The sequence below is a fragment of the Aulonocara sp. 'chitande type north' Nkhata Bay genome, linkage group LG13, assembly GCF_057382095.1.
Source record: "Aulonocara sp. 'chitande type north' Nkhata Bay isolate Kocher_YH1m ecotype deep benthic linkage group LG13, A_spYH_male_GT1.1, whole genome shotgun sequence".
In the NCBI taxonomy this organism is placed as follows: Eukaryota; Metazoa; Chordata; class Actinopteri; order Cichliformes; family Cichlidae; genus Aulonocara; species Aulonocara sp. 'chitande type north' Nkhata Bay.
In genome coordinates, this window is record NC_141356.1 from 23,589,979 (window position 1) to 23,605,582 (window position 15,604).

Below are 15,604 nucleotides of genomic sequence, written 5' to 3' on the forward strand. Positions count from 1 at the left end.
CATCCTCGGTTTTGTACAGGTATGATGGATTTTTTCCAAGTTAGATAAGCCGACAGAGTCAAAGGCATCTTTTGATAGATGCAAGATGCTTTACTGGGGGTTTGTTTACTAGAGGTAGATGAGTCACTTAATCACTGACAGAATGGTAGTGATCCGTGAGGCCAGCATCAGCTAACATCATCTGCAACCTGTCCTCTAGTCATTAGAGAAGAATCCAAAATGACTGCCAGACTGTCAAGAGGCTGCGTACCTCTCAGGTGATTAAGAGGGAACTGTTGACATCAATCATTTCCATACACGGCATTGCGACACATTAGACTGTAGAGCTTCATGGTGGGGAAAACTCCTGCTATTTGCTTTTCATGCTTACTAGCGTCTTCAGGGACATCCCTAACATTTACACCTGATGAAACACAGGAAAGGTTCCTTTTTTTTTAAAAATGCATGCTGCATAGAATATCCGTAGTAGTTGCAAGTATCCATGCATGGCTTTGGCAGCTTCACTTAACAGTGGAGAGAATGTTTTTTAAAGTTGTCCACAATAAGGATAAATCTGTATTGCTTTAGTCATTTCTTGTGTTTTCACCTGGTAGACCATTAGACTGTGCATTATACAGAGATCTGAACTATTTTATTGTGGACTGGGAATTGTGATCACTTAAAATTGGCACAAGTCACTCTCCTACTCCATAATAAAAAGATACCCAGTTTGCACTCTTTTTCCTGCCAGTCCAGATTAGTTTGGAGTGCAAATCTGACAACAACTGCAATCTTCATTTACCTTATGGCTGCTGCTACTGAAATGTTGGTTATCTTTATTATGATTCATCTTTCGACTATTTTAATTCCTAATTGTTTCAGTCTATAAAATGAGAAATTAGACATCACTATCCTTTAAATCAGCGCCATCAAACCAGCTATTTGCCAAAAGAGCTAATATTAATAAACATAAAGAACACAAAGTTAGCATTGGCTGTATGTTTAAACAATTTTTAAGCTAGTTATTTTATTATAAAGTGACTCGGAGCTGACAAGCATGCACCTCCCTGTAATCATATAATTTATCCCTACTCGAGAAATATTGAAGATTAACACTGACGGGCCTCAAGTCCAAAGCAATAAACTCCACAGCTCTCATCATCATATTTTTCCATTTTAATGATGGAAGAGGTTTCACATCCAGCTTGTCTGGGTGCAGCTGCTGCTGTTGGCTGCCGCTGGAGCTGGTGAAGCTGTGGCTGAATTGGACCACACATACTGAAATATGCCAAGTCAAATATGGAAACATCAAGCACTAAACAGTTGTCAGAACAGTCTAACTTAGACAAGTTGGCTTACAGGGTTTAGATGATAGATGACTGCTAAATTCTTAGTCACACACACACTGCAAAAACCCACCTCCTTAATACTAGAAAAATACACTTATTTTTGGTGAAGATTTGCTTAAAACAAGTGAAATTATCTGCCCATGGGGTAAGTGTTTTTTTCTTAATAAGATTTCTTGAAATAAGAACAATATCTAGATTTAAATAAAGCTAAAAATAAGTATTTTACACTCATTCCAGGGAACAAATCAGAACATTGAAACTTAAAATAAGCTTTAACCACTTGTTCTAAGTAAAATGTTGAAGAAATTAAATCTGAAAATAGGCATAAAACACTTATTCTAACAAACAAATCAAGGCAAATAATCTAAAAACTAGTACATTAAATCATTTTAAAGATATTTCTTCTTTTTAAATTTAGCTAAACACTACTTTAAGATTATATTGCTGATTAAGGACAAAACAAAACTGAAACAGTAAAAGTGTCCATCTTTATTTGTCCATTTTAACAATAACCTGCAGATAATAAAGATACAATTGAACAGTACAGGTCCAACATTATGAGTTTAAGTGGTTTCAACATTTCAACAGCCTTAGAGGTTTCGCCATTGCCCCATTAAAATTGACGAGTGACATAGGAAGACCACAAAGATTCTAATTTCTTCCAAATGACACCAAATACCACAAAACTTGTCTGGGTGAGTAAATGAACATTTTCCATTTTAGAAATAAGACCCAGATTGAAAAAACAAAACAAAACAAAAACAAAACAGAAGTGCCCTCTCCTAATCTTATCTGAAATTTACACACTACTTTCCAATAAATGCATGCCATTCTGCCAGGGCTTTTCTGTAAGATGATGTAGTGTCATGCTCATGAATGGCATCCTGGAGAACTTCTGTCTGAATGACAGACAGCAGGGTTGCCACGCATTTGGGGTAAGTCAGATGGAGTGCATAAAAGTATGCCATCACATATATCATAGCCTCACCATGGTATGTGGTACCACCACCACTATGGTAGGGTCACCCTCCATTCTTTAGGTGCACCTAAAGAATGGAGGGTGACCCTACCATAGTCCATGGAAAAATGTGTATTCCTCAAATCATTGGCAAGTGGTTGCCTCTTGTCACGCAGGCCTAGAGACCAGTTAGCAACCCCCTAGCACACTGGTCACTAAGGAACAATGTGTATTCTCCAACTGGTTAACAAGCGGTTGCTGGATGTTGCTGACATTTGCTAGCTGAAAGTGGTTCCAAAAAGTGTGGCATTAAAAACCCTGTTGCAATTGTTTTTGTTTCCTAGCAGAATGCCACAGTTGCCTTTAGTTTGCATGGAAGATGCCAGCTTATCTGCACCTTAGTAGAAAATGTATCATGTTGCTGAATCCTACACTTTTCCAAACGAGCAACTTTTACTGTAGTTACTTTAGTTGGCAAGTGTTTGCAGACAAGTTTCATGCAAACTGCAAGCGACCAGTTTGCTAGTGACAAAAGCGATCACCAGGATGTCTTAGTGCAGCACCATCTTTGCCACCAAATTTAACTAGTGACAGCCAGCAGGCTGGAACAACGACTCTTCAGTCTGAGAATACACATTTTTGTTGCAAGAGAGTCACAGACTAGTCTCTACATCTGTGTAATTGAGGCCTAAGCTTAAAGTTTACAACAGCGTCACTGTGTCAGTTAGTTTGGAGAAGATAAACATTCAGTAAATGTAAACATTAAGGACATTAAACATAGTAGTGTCTGTTATTTTTGGCAGTGCTGTGAAAACATGGAGTGTTATCAAAACATCTCCATGTTTTCCACGGATCAACCCTGGAAGGCTATCGAGGTAGCTCTTCTTATTATTATTAAAACGGAGGACCGATTACTGAGAATTTGATTATATGAAACAATATCGACAAAATAATTGAGCAATTGCCTGTGAGACTGCAACCCAGATTCTTTAAATGATCACTTTATCAAATTTTCCCCAAGGGCCGCAGAGACTCTTAGTCCCATTTCAAATTTGTCGCTGAACAGATTTACAGTATTTCATCATGTGTCCATAGCAATTCTTTACTCTTGTTATTGTGTTACTTTCATGTTACTCAAATAAAAGCGAAACAGTTTGCAGTTGCCTTTGACTCATACCTGTTTTATCAAGAGAGATAAACTGCACACGATGAAAAGCTCGGTGCTGCACAAACATGTTTGACGAAACCTGATTGTGCTGTACTTTCCTTTCTTTGTGTCTATTTTTGTCTGTGCTCGCTCCGTATGCCACATACTTATGTTCACTTGCTACAGATCTCACCTATTGTTTCTCTTGTCAACACAGATTATGTGGCCTTTCACAAGGTTTGATTTGTTGATTAATATGTTATAAATATAGAGGCAGATCTGATAAGTGCAGTCGGAAACAAGTGCACGCAGGATTGGGTCAGTGGGGCTGATTTAAAAAAAGATTCAGTATCATAAAATGATGCCCAAAGTGGTTTCTGTAATAGCATACAAGTAAAACTTTTAATTCAGTTTTTATACTGTATCCAGTCATGATGTGGTCCTACCTTTTTCAAAGGGGCTTCATAAGGGAGCAGAACTAAACTCTTTGTTAATTTTGATTGATGAAGACACGCGATAGGCCTCAGGGTTCTTATTACCCTGAAGTACTGCAAATGGATGTTGTGCTAATACATTGGGTTTCTGGTCTGCTGCTTACAGCCAAATCCTCCAAAAACAATAAACTTGAAATTCAGCATGATAATAACAATATGCAAAGTCATCTGTCAAAAGTCAGTTTGCAGCCAAAGGCAAAAGGCAGACAGTGAGAGAGGAAAGCAAAAAGAAATGCTAAATGTCTCCATATTATAAACATTCGGTAAGTTCCTTGAGGTGAATTCTTTTGGCAGAATTAGACTGAAATCATGAATCATACTTCAGCTTGTCGCGCTTTTCTTTCTGTTTTCTTCAGCAGTTGCTGTCTGTGTGATGAAAACCTGAACAAATCGAACGAAAAGTGATCCTTTTTTTCAAGGGACTGGACATTTAAACCTGATTACAGTCGCATTATGATTTCGCAAGGCTGTGGACGCCGTCCCAAGTTTTCCTGTTATGGAAATTGCTGAAGCTTAAAACTTACGTTCCGGTCAAGAGGACATTTAGGCCCATGTTAATACCTTTTTGGGTAAAACGATGCAAGGCTAGAGAGGCCTGTGCAAGATCTGAGGTAACCTTACTCATTCCTAACTAGGTACATTGTCTTTGCTTCTATGTCATAACCAGTTTGATACTGAGGTTGCTAGCTCTCGGGCAAGTGATAAATCTATCCATAATCCACCCGTCCTTTAAGTTTAAAAAGAAAAAAAAAGAATAAATAAATCAAAATTTGTGGTCGTAAAGGTCATAAAAATAGCAGAAATTGCTATATTTAAATTATTTTTCTGTACTGCTGTATTTGAAATACAAATTATTAAACTGCTAAACATAACAGTCTCAGAGTATAGTTGTAGTGTAACTTGATAGTACAGATCTTTGTACTTGAGTCACCCTTTTATTTCATAGCAGCCAAACAATTCCCATTTGCATGCATGTTTGCAGCCAACCTTGCAAAACTATTTATTAACTTAAAAAGCATTTTTGAGATACAGTGTGGAGATACAACGTCAGTTTGGAGAAAACAAGACTCTTGGACACAGTCGTGTCAAAAGGACAACCTTTACTCCTTCTATCTAAATTAAGAGGTCAAGTAGCAGCCAGTTCAAATGATTGATTTTGATTCACTGAATGCAAGTGTGACAAACTCCGTAAAAGCAAAACGTTTTGACAGGTTGCCGGTCTGGAGCATTCAAGTGTGTGTTCACTCTTTAGAGGATTGTTGCAGTGTGTTAAAGTCAAAGCAAATTCACCAAAGGTCAGCATGTGCAATGCTCTGAGGAATTCTAAAACCTTCAGCTCAGACTCTACAGGCCTCAGTTAGCATGTTAAATATTAAAGTTCATGCAAGTACAACCAGAAAAAGACTAATATATGAATAAGTATGGCTGAGACAGGAGGAAGCCTCTTCTCTTTAAAAAAAACAACAACATGACCTCATCTAGATGCTGTAGTTAGATGAAATGCTGTAGTGGGACCTTAAGAGCGCTGTGTATAAAGTAATGGCCGCAAATCCAGTAAACTGAAGCAACGTTGCGAAGAAGAGTTGGCCATAATTCCTCTATAATGATGTGACCGAATGATAGTCCTTAAGGAAACCGTTGCTTCAGTTTATTGCAGCTAAATGTTGTTCTATGGCTTATTGAGTCATGAGGTGTATGTACTTGTGAAAACTTTCTCTTTCATATGACTGCATGTTTTGGATGCTATGTAAATAAAGAGTTTATAGTACAGTGGCTTCAATCAGCACAAGGAAAGACCTGATAAATGACTAGCAAACAGAATCTGCAAATTCAAAGGAAGAATTGCCTTACTGTTCGTTTATTTTAGCATGCTGACTGAAAAAAAAAAAAAATCAAAAGCTACCACTGAAAGCGTTTCAACAGTTGCTGGTATTTGGTATAATTATAGTGAAGTGATTGGGTGCTTGCCGAGGGGCCTTGAAGAGCCTTTCAGCTTCTATAGCTGCATTCAGGAGTCAGAACAGAGACGAGCTGGTTTCACCGTCCCCAAGACACACAGTGCATGAGTGTTACGCAACATTATGGCCCATTAGCGCTTCCCATTTCTCATGACAGTTTTTGGTCGCTTATATTTCCACTATTTTAAAGCCACTGTTAAGTGATTGCATAAATGTGTCCATTCATCTCCAAGTAGTTATTTTGTTAATGCTGCACACACACCCAGGAATGGCATGTTCAGCTTTTTGTTTTGTATTTTAATCACACATCCTCTCCTACAGGCCGGTGAGGTGTGAGTGGAGGACACAAGTGTACAGCTCCCTATAGCACTGTATTCTCTAAGTCACTTTTGAGTGTTTTTACTTGGATTATAACTAAGTAAATTAAATCTGCCAGACAGTCAGCTACAATTAAATAAGGGGCTTGATATAAACTAAAGGGCTGTATTTTGACCTAACATCTGCCAGAGTGTACACACTGGGATTAGAGTCCACTTATTTATGAGAGCTCTGTTTCTGGTGATCTCAGGGCTTGGAATTCACTTGATTTGTTGAACCAAAATAAATGCCGCTGGCCAGGCTATTATGCTTCAGCTGTGATTTAATCGGTGCAGATGGAATCAAACAGATTTTCAGGAAATCAAAATAGAAATCGTAATGGAGCCTGTCAGTTTTGGATCCAGGAAGCTGGACTGTACCGGGGGAAGCCTTTGGAGAGGAGGCTAATCACTTTCAGATGACCCGGTGAAGACGTGAAAGCGTGCTCTCTTTCCTGTGTGTCGATGTGTGCACAGATGTTCGCTTGATATTACTTTCACCAAAAACAATGAGATGAATCAATAATTGGAGAAATGTGTTTCAGATTGAGACACCTCATCAAGCAGTGGACGGTTGTCCAATGTGGAATTACCTAAGATGAGTAAGGCTGTGTAGAAGCACTGCATTACAGGCAGTTTCAGAAGGCTGACCCTAGAGGAAACTGTGCCCTTGAAGTGCTCAGCAGCGTCTTCATCTGCTGCCATTTCTCCCTTCAGTGTGTGCCCTTTACTTTTCACTATCACAATCATAAATTCTAAAAACCAATTGCTTAACTTGGTCTCTCAACATATGTGGCTTTTGTTGCACATGGGGTCCTATCATGTATCACTGTTATAGCTTTTAGACCCTCTTGCTTCACGTACACTTTCCTTAGTGAGCTCAGTCTGGGGTTTTTGTTTTTTTTTTTTCTTTCTTTGATAAGCGGAAGCCCATCCCTTTCCTTTTTGGGACAGGCGCATAACCCTCGCCAAACACCTCTCTTATGACGGATGACTTCACTCAGTCATTGCAGACAGAGCCCTGGATAGCTCTGCAATGCATGCATACTTACGGCAAATCCCCAAACGCACACACATATATGCACACGCACACAGTCGGTGCTGCTGACCTTGTATAGAGGTTGCAGCTTCATAAAAAGACCAAAATACCTCTTAATCTTGTTCTACCAGCGCAAGGAAGAGGAAGAAATCTCCCTCGTCTATATAGTGCCACGCCACTGTCTGACTGAGAGGTGTCCATGACTAAAAGAGGCACAGCATTCCCCAAAAAAAAGAATGTACATAAAAACAGCTCTATTGCAATATGTGCATTTCTTGTGAGTTACACAAGATGCAGTTAGCTCTTAATATAAAGCATACTGTTTGTTTAGACTGTGTGTGAACTGTCTGCAGTTTGTTTGTTGTTAAACTGGCTTGTGTTTACAGTAAAACAGGATTTCGGTTTCGGTTACAGCCTCCCATTGCACATGAAATATCGTCTCCAGAAACAGGTTTTTCCAGGCAGTGTGAAGACATTTATGCCTGTGAATGTTGGGACTTGTTTGAATGTGTAACAACGCAAGAGGCAGAGGGATGTTTATCTATCTGTCGACTACTTTTTTTTCCTTTTTTTTTCCTACAGGTGTATATTTTGGCATGGATGTGTTCTTGCTTTCTCAAAGCCAAGAAATGTCCCCATAATGTGTAGCAGGAGTTGAGCTACACTGATTACTGATGTTTTCTCACAGCTACAATGATGGTATAAAGAGCCAGAGTCAAAGCGGTCAGCCGCTGACCCTGTAGTATCAGTCTGGTATGTGTTCCTCTTTTCAAATAGTGTTTTTTTCCTTCTCCTGGGACCAAGAAGCTGGAGCTGTTAAAAGGCCTCTTAATGCTACTGGGCCAATTGCAGCCATGCACTTAATCATTTCAGTATTGTTTTTTGTCCCAGATCCAAGAAGAAAAAATCCGAATTCAGACTATTCAAAAGCTTTAAGGACATGAACTTCGAAGTAGAACATAATTACCATTATGTTTATGACATGTTATTAAAGAAACCACTGGAGCACTGCCAGCTGTTACGACTCAAAAAATTGTTACTCTAAGCTGCAATTAATTTCTGTTGGTACCGTGCTTAATTTTCTCACATAATTCAGAAGACTGTCTGCGACATTTTAATGAGAGTGCAGATTGTAAGGAAGAGTTGGTTCTTCATCAACCAAAGGGCTTACAGTTACAAAAAGGTGTGTGTGCGGAAACTCACTGGTTTATGAATTTGCTTTGTTAGAACAGTTTTCATTTGTATCCAATACTTTTAGCTAACACCTTTAACCTATGGTCCTTGCTAGTACTGAGTTGAAACCCTTTTGCTGCCCTAAATGTTTGTGACGTAGATTTACAAAGTGCCGGAAACAGTTTTTTCAGAGATTTTGCTCTATGCTGACATGATAGCATCACACAGTTGCTGCACATCCGTGGTCTGAATCGCCGCAATCGCAAAGCTGCTTTATTTGGTGGCTTGGAGACTATGGAGGCCATTTGAGTTGAGTGAACTCATGTCATGTTCAAGAAATCAGTTTGAGATCATTTAAGCTTTGTTATCCTTCGTTATCCTGCTGGAAGCAGACTTCAGAAAATGGGTACACTCAGGCCATAAAGGGATGGAGGTGGTCAGCACTAATACTTGAAATGATGCTCATTTGGTACTAAGGGATCCAAAGCATGCCAAGAATCACCCACACATTCAAGGAAGGATAGTCCATGCCAAATTCTTACCCTCAGAGCAGAAACTGAGACACATCAGTCCAGGCAACATTTTCTCAATCTTCCTAGCAGCTTCAAGCATTCTGGCCATTCTCTTCTGACCTCTGGCATCAACAAGGCATTTTCTCCATCAGGACTGAGCTCACTGGGTATTTTCTCTTTTTTGGAACAGTCTCTGCAAACCCTGGAGATGGTTTTATGAGAAGATCCCAGTAGATCTACAGTTTCTGAAATACTCAGACCAGCTCGTCTGGCACCAACAACCATGCTACATTCACAGACAGTTAAATCACCTTGCTTCCCCATTTTGATACTTGGTAAAAAAGACATTGTTTTGCACATTTTATCAGACAGAAGATAAATGTGGTGTATTAGGTGTTTCAAGCTTCACCATGTATTACCCAAAGATTTTCATAGTTTGTCAAAAGTTTCATGAGTAAAATTCTTTCCCAGACTCTTTTCAGGCTAAACCCAGGAAGAGCTCATACATATTTAGTTGCCTCACGTCTTTGTCTTTCTTTGTTTGGTCTTCTTTTATCTTTTGTATATCTTTGAATGTTACTATTCCCCTCACAGCTTGGCTTGAGTGCTGCGCCAATCTCAGAAACCAAAACTGTGAACCACAGGAAGCTTTAATAGCAAGAATAGAAATTATCTCCTGTAAGTCGGCTAACTTTGCCTTGAAGATGATAAGGCGGCTAATAATAAGACTCTCGTGCCTGATCGTGCACGCTCTTGGCTGAGGTAGTAATGAATGTCAAGCACTTTATCAGAGGCTAGCCGGAGATGTGCCATCTTTGTTTGATAAAGGAGAGATGTTGAGGTCTGCCCTTTCATTCAAGTGCCTACCCTATTTTTTTTTTTTTTTTTTTTTTTTTGTCAGGTCGTCCCTTGCTGCGCTCTCCTTCTTCATCCACTTCTCAAAGGGAAAGCCCAAAGCAGATCGAGGCTGGGAGCCGTCATGTCACTCATCTCTCAGCCTGCCCTCTGCTTGCTCTCCTCAGATGTCCAATCAGCCTAATTTTAGCTTGTTTTAGATGGCCGTGTTAAATATGTCTCTGTGTCCCCAAGCGTGCCATGATGCAGATGATCTGTGTGCATGGAAAGCACACTCACGCTGTTTTCTTTTTTTTTTAAATGATGCTCCTGTGTGGTTTCTATTTAACAGTGAGCAGATTTAGCACAGGAAGGCCTATTTGTGAGGTGGGGTGGAGAGCATGGAGAGACATGTAATGCCGTTTTTAGGAGTCCCTTTACCTTTCAACGATTGGAAAAAAGCTGATTTTAGCATCCAGACACATAGCTGAAAATGTCACCAGTAGACAGAGGTATATTAAGTTGCTGGTGCTGAGGCAGTTTGTTTTGTAAACACTTGTGGTAGCTATTTGGATGTATACATATGGTTTTACTCTCTGACAAAGACTATATATAAACTGGCTTCAGTAAATTTTTGGAAATATAATCTTTGCATTTAAAGGCTCGGAGGACTGGAGCTGTGGTAAGTCTCACTTGCACACTTGGAGTTATGGTAGAAAAAAAAATAGTGCACCCTTTATCAGTTCTAGGCTTTAACATATCAGGACATAGTTTAAGAAAATCATCTTTCTTTAGCAGCTATTAAAATTATTTAAATCTAGCCTTAGGTGTAAAATGACACCCAGCAGTTTCCACTGTTCCATCATTTATTTAACAAAAACTAAACCCAAATGCAGAAGCAGAGTGTGAAATATTAAATACACCCCGTGATTCAGTAGCTTGTACAACTTTTAGCAGTAACAGCTTAAAGTAATTGTTTTCTGAATGACCTTATTAGTCTCTCACATCATTGCGGAGAAATTTTGGCCCGGTCTTCTTTACGTTGCTTCAGTTCATTGAGGTTTGCAGGTATTTGTTTTATGCGCAGTTCTCTTAAGGTCCACCTACAGTTTCATTCTGGTTGAATTCAAGACTTTGACTGGGAAATCGCTTTTCTTTTTCAACCATTCTGTTGCAGATTTGCTGCTGTCCTTGAGATCATTGTTCTGTTGCATGGCCTAATTTGACAAGCTTTAGCTGTTGGACAGGTCATGAACTTCAACATGTAACTTGCTAACTAAGGCCTTTAGGGTCTAAGACGTAGCTTTTAGGTTTGTTGCACTGTACAATCTGACCTTTAGCAGAATTAGCTGGGATGTCCTAGAACGATTGATGGGTAGCAGTAATTGACTTTCTAAGATAAGTTTTCATCCTTGGCATTGTGTTAACATATACCTGAATATACTAGAGCAGCCAACTGCTAAATCTTCTGCTTTTATAGAGGTGCTCACACTTGCTGATGATCAGTTAATCAAGTGCATTTAATGAGCAGCACCTGGCTCCTACTTACCCTCCTAATTCCTACTTGAAGCAGTGAAAATGTCCGTAGTTTTTCACACGCTGTGTCTGCATGTTGGCTCAGTGTCTGTTGAATAAGTAATGGCACAAATCTCATGTCATGTGGTTCAGCAGAGGTTGCATTTACTTAATTTTAAGACGTGCGAGAGACCAGTGTATTTTCATCATGTTGTGATACATAAAACCTCAAAACTGAAAGAGGGTGTACTTTTTTTTTTACCATGACTGTAAGAAACAAGCAAAAGAAACCACAGGACCCTGAGCTAGAGACAGCGAGACAGGGCCTCAAACACAGGACCTCTTTTTCCTTCAGTGTTACATAAAGCTGTTATGTCCTACTGTGATGGAGCCACTGGGCCTGCAGCTATAGCTTTCCCCCACTTAAAGTGCTGATATGTTTCGGGAACATATAAACATTGAAAAATTTTGTTCATACTTTTGAAGCCTTAGTGCAGAGAGAGCTTTAGAATGAATATGTTATAAAACAGAGAAGCCGGAAGCCACCATTTGTTTAGAGTGGCAGGTGTGATGAATAAACAGTGTATAGACTGAGGATATAAAACAAAATAGTGTTATACAAGGAAATATGCAGATTACTAAGTGGCTACATTAATTTCATTTAGTCCTCCTTACTCTGTTTTCTACTTGCAAAGACTGTAAATTGATTCATTTTTTGCAGCTGTAAAGCCAGAGTGCTAATAAAAATTATTAGAGAACAAATAAAGGCAGTGTGCATGAATTTAGATTTGAATGTGCTCTGTAAAAAAAAACCAAAAAAAAAAAAACCCCACCACAAACAAGTGATTACATAACATCGCTGTGTGTGTGTGTGTGTTCTTTTTTTCTTCTTCTTTTTTCCACAGACAGCGAGATGGTCCCACTGGATTGCCTGCGTCCTCGTTCTCTCGCTTCCGCCCACCAGACCGCCATTCAGCGAAGCAGTGGTGACCCTCGCCTCTCCGTCAGCCTGTGTGACCTGAGCCTGCAGCAGCAAGAGATGCATCTGGAGGAAGATGATGAGGATGAGGAGCAGCTACATCCCCTGAGCTCCTCCTCCTCCTGCCATGTGCCCCAAAACTCACAGAACTCACAGCAGTGCTCGCTTCTGCCCAGCCATTTGGACAATGATCTGCACTTTCACTCTGTGCACGGCATCCACGTAACCGTGCTGGATAAGCACACGGTGGCTCGGCTGGATCACCGCGGTGATGAAAGGACATTGGTGTTCACCAGCCGACCAATGCGCTGCTCAGAGACTGTATTTGTGAAGGTGAAAGCAGGTGTCTCGCGGCCCGGGTCGCTTTCTTATGGCGTGACATCCTGTGACCCCGCCACCCTGAGGCCCATTGATCTGCCGTCTAACCCAGAGTCCCTGGTTGACCGCAAGGAATTCTGGGCTGTGCGTCGCGTAGCGATGCCACTCCACAGCGGCGATATCTTGGGCTTTGTGGTGAACGCAGAGGGGGAGGTTATGATGAGCCATAATGGCGTCAGTGCAGGGATGCAGCTGTGCGTCGATAACTCCAGGCCTCTCTGGATGTTCTTCGGTCTGCACGGCACCATCACACAACTCAGGATTTTAGGTAGATTCAGTTGATCTTTTCATGTTTTTATCTTTTCATTGTGTGTGTGTGTGTGTGTGTGTGTGTGTGTGTGTGTGTGTGTGTGTGTGTGAGAGAGATACCTAAAAATCTATTTTTATGTTCTTAAATCAAATTTGGATTAGAACAAATTCAGGAAAAACCTAAGCTATCACAAGAATGGACTCCATCACTGTTATTGCTCCCTCAGAAAACACTAAGATTTTTTTACCTAAGAGCTGCTTGCATTGAAGCCATGTTTAACTGTCGAGCCACAGCCCTTTTAGAAAATGAGTTTTTGGTAATTAGATTTCAGTCTTTTATTAGATTTCAGTTTTTCAAGATTTTTGTTCCTTTTTCCTCCTTCTGAATAATTAAATCTTCGTTCAAGGAAATCAGATGTGCTCACAGATCTTTGCAGGGTGTCAGTTGTAACTTTCCGTTCTTAACTGAGTGCGTGATCGTGGAATGACCTTTGGAAGCTGAATTCCCACTCAGTCAAGTCATGAAATAGTTTCTCCCTCCTCTGTTGTCTGGGGCTGCTCTCTGCCTTTTTATCAACTCATATATCGCTTTTGGAATTTACATCCAACCCCCACGATTTGCCCGTGAATGTTAACTTTGTACCGTCGGATGAACAGACCTCGTATCAGCTGGGTTTGATTCCAGCAGATTTCACACAGTGGTAACGTGACGTTACCTCAAGGTACTCTGAACTAAAAGTGTGGGTGTGCGTACACAGTTCAGGACTCAGAATGAAAAAAAGTAGGAACAGATAATTGCGCTCTCCAAAATAATTTCTTGGTTGGAAATGAAATGATATGGGTTATATGTAAATGCTGTAGTGATTATGACTGAGTAAAAACAGATTTCTTTTCAGGGAGCTTTGAGGAAATTGATTTGCCTTCAGGCTCTGTCCAAGAGCTACAGATCACTTGATTGTTCAACTCTTCAGAACATGTAATCAGTCTACTCTGTACATATTTGAATCTCTTTGGGAGAGTTTCAAAACAGGGTTTACTGTAGGTGGAAAATTGAAGGCCCTCGTGTCAGTAAAAGGTTATTTTTCTAGGTCATTTGACATTCAGCATCTGCCCTCATTTTGTGCAGAACGAGGTTAAGATTGAAATATTTATTTTGATTTCCTCAGTGGTAAGTCTCCTGCACTTTAAGGATTTTTATAAGCTGGAGCTTGGACATAGTTTATTTGCCTGTATTGGTAAAATATCACAGCAGGCAGGAATCATGAGTGAGTGCTTGTGATCTGTTTATCTTCATCGCAGATTAAGTCTTGATAGAGAACAGTTTTCTTACAGCTCAGAATTACACGATAGACATCTTTTCATAGAAAATCTAACATTTGAGATGAAAAAGAGGGTCAAAATACTCTGGTTGGTTAGTTTTTTTTTTTTCTATAATAATTCATCTGTGGATTCTCTGCTCTCTCTCCTTTCATGTAGTCAGTCAGACCAGGAACTGAAGAGGTTATTTCTGTCTTGCGTGGGCTCCCAGCAGTCAGCATTATGTATCAGGAGGGTGCCTGTGATCGCTCCTCATGATGCCCTCCATATGCATTATTAAAATGTAATTGCATGGAGAATTGCAATGCTGGGTTTTCCACCCACAGCCAGTTCCTGTCACACTGGTCCTCGAGTCGTCTCTGTACTTCCTTCTGCCTTTTTCTTCCTCTTTCTCCCTCCCATCCTGATTCTTTGGGGGTATGAGCATTCTTCGAGTCATTACCCACTCCAGCTGTGGGGAGTGCATTTGTGACGTCTCTGCTCACCCACTCGCAGCATCCCGCACGCCATGAGTTGCCATGGAAACATCTAGCCAGTGAGGCAAGTGACAGTTTGTCGTGGCTGGGTGTTGTCAAGCCCGTGAAGCGGAACAGATGGGAGACTGTTGCTCTCACGTGGTCATTTTGTCCATGTTATCTCAGAAACAGTGATTTGATCTTTTCATGGGTCGGTCTAAGGGTCTACTCGTGTAATTACATGCTAATTTCAGTTGTAAATGTGATTAATACATATATGAGCTGTAATTTATTAATATTTTCAAGAAAGATTCGGCAGAGAATTATCACCTAACTCTGACCACAGAGCTTCCAGCTTCTTTCAGTTTATTTTTGTGGTTGTGCTCCCCACAGCAAGTAACCTCTTCTTAAATTAGGGTTTAAATGAACCATTTGTTATAAAGTTGTGATCTATAGTAATAGCATTAGTATTAAAAAATGTATTTTTTAATACTAATGCTACTTATTTTTTAGCACTCTGTTTTAGATGGCAGTTACTCAGAATTAGCTGCTGAACTGGCATCTTTTAAAATTTGTGCCTTACATATTTATGTTAATTTTGATCAATCACAATATCAAAAAATGTAGTTGATGCAAGAAAACTCTGCAGGTATTCTTGCAGACAGCTCCAAAATCCTTCACCAGTAGGACAGGACAGCTTGTATCATGCCACTTGGTGTTGCTTGTGGAGCTTAATGCGTTGGCTATGAATAGACTGTACAGTCACCGGCCACTTTGTTAAGTACACCTGTTCAGCTGCTTGTGTATCAGCCAATCGCACATCAGCAACCAAACACATTCAGACATATAGACATGGTCGAGATAACCTGCTGAAATTCAAACTGAGCGTCAGAATTGAGAGAAAAGGTGATT

General features: G+C 40.1%; 1 protein-coding gene across 1 annotated transcript in view; it reads left to right on the forward strand.

Moving 5' to 3' along the window:
- The window catches only part of LOC147316094 (E3 ubiquitin-protein ligase NEURL1-like), a 35,883-nt gene that overhangs the window by 12,853 nt on the left and 7,426 nt on the right, over positions 1 to 15,604 (forward strand). The window contains exon 4 of the mRNA XM_086259291.1: positions 12,220 to 12,939. Within this exon, the coding sequence (XP_086115417.1) occupies positions 12,220 to 12,939 (720 nt within the window). The remainder of the gene's footprint in view (positions 1 to 12,219; positions 12,940 to 15,604) is intronic.